At 40.3% G+C, this 1,493-nt stretch overlaps 1 protein-coding gene across 1 annotated transcript in view; it reads right to left on the bottom strand.

Annotated features, from left to right (window-relative positions):
* Positions 1 to 610: 610 nt before the first annotated feature.
* Positions 611 to 1,493, bottom strand: part of oaz1a (ornithine decarboxylase antizyme 1a) — a 5,149-nt gene continuing 4,266 nt past the window's right edge. Inside the window, 2 exon segments of the mRNA XM_034308773.2 lie at positions 611 to 1,166; positions 1,257 to 1,342. Of these exon segments, the coding sequence (XP_034164664.1) occupies positions 1,036 to 1,166; positions 1,257 to 1,342 (217 nt within the window). The 3' untranslated portion in view covers positions 611 to 1,035.

Genomic DNA, 1,493 nt, shown 5'->3' with positions numbered 1-1,493 from the left:
AGAACTGGACCATGGAGCAATGGAAGAAGATGGTCTGGTCTGAAGAATCATGTTTTCTTTTACGTCATGTGGACGGCCGGGTGCGTGTGCATCGGATGGCAAGAGATGGCACCAGGATGCACTACGGGAAGAAGGCAAGCTGGCGGAGGCAGTGTGATGCTCTGGGGAATGTTCTGCTGGGAAACTTTGGGTCCTGATGTTCATGTAGATGTTACTTTGACACGTACCACCTACCTAAAACCCCAGGTCTTAAAGATTTAGAGGAATTCTTCAGGTCTTGCTTCCTGCTAATGCCAAAGCATATAGATAAAGTATTTTTTTTTTCCGAGGATGGAGAGTGTCGCTTGATTAAAAGTTTAATGTAATGTAATGTGGTATTTTACGCCGAATAGCCACCTTCATTACGCAGCCTGTTTAACATATTGTTCAAGAGCCTTGTATCATTCCGCCCAAACATTTAGGCTTGTTCAGAGCTCCGGGCCATACTGGTCATTCAGTGTGAAAGATTATACTTAAAAACCTTCATTTATTTAGGACACTGGAACTGGTATCAGAACGAGAGGAAAGACAACTCTTATCAGCAGTATCAAGAAGTAAAATTAAACCAGGGCACAGGGTGACCAAATTTATTCTCCACTCTCTTACAACATGCAAAATGCAACATCAGTTCAATTGAACTTGGAGAAATTAGGAAAAAAGAAATTAGGAGTCATGCACACATTAAGAGGAAAAAAAAAAATCAATATAAATGTAAAAATCAGGAAGGAAACAAATTTACTTACATACAGTTGTTGCAAGGGAATCATAGCCATAAATATTAGACTATAAAGAGCAGTGTGTGGGAATGTGATTACCTAATGATTTAAAGTGGAAACATCGCTAATGCAAACTGACATACAGCACCAGTTTTATAAAAACTACTAAAGAATTCATAGGAAACATCAATCTATGTCACAGAAAGGGTTTAGGATTCTTTTACTGGTGAAAAATTAGAGGGAATGAGCACAAAGCACTGAAGTGATGGTTTATTGAGTATTATTCATCATTGTCCAATTCTCTTTCAATGCTGTAAGCCATGAAGAAAGCATCAGGTCGGGATGGAACAAGTGAATGACCCGGTCTCACAATCTCAAAGCCCAGGAAACTGAACGTCCGCAGCAGCGATGCTGTGGAAAGACAGGAACAGTAAGGAACAGTAAGGCACTGAGCTTACTGAGAAAACGCTGTAACCACAGACACAGTGAGAGAAGACATACCTCTGTCGTCACGATTTTTCTGGAAGCAAATGAAAACGTAATCAACCTGAAGCTTCTCCTCTGCAAACTCGAGCAGGAGTGCAAAACTGCAAGAGCATAAGAGTAACAAGGTTTCGCATTAAAATCCAAAAGCATGTTAAAGACTCATACACACATACGCTAAAATCTGCTAGCTCAGGCTTTGATTTACGTTCTAATGTGGCATTACAAACTGTTGGTCATCCAGTTTAAAGGTGT

Source organism: Pangasianodon hypophthalmus, chromosome 11 (assembly GCF_027358585.1).
Source record: "Pangasianodon hypophthalmus isolate fPanHyp1 chromosome 11, fPanHyp1.pri, whole genome shotgun sequence".
Lineage (NCBI taxonomy): Eukaryota > Metazoa > Chordata > Actinopteri > Siluriformes > Pangasiidae > Pangasianodon > Pangasianodon hypophthalmus.
This window is presented reverse-complemented; position numbering and strand designations above follow the sequence as displayed.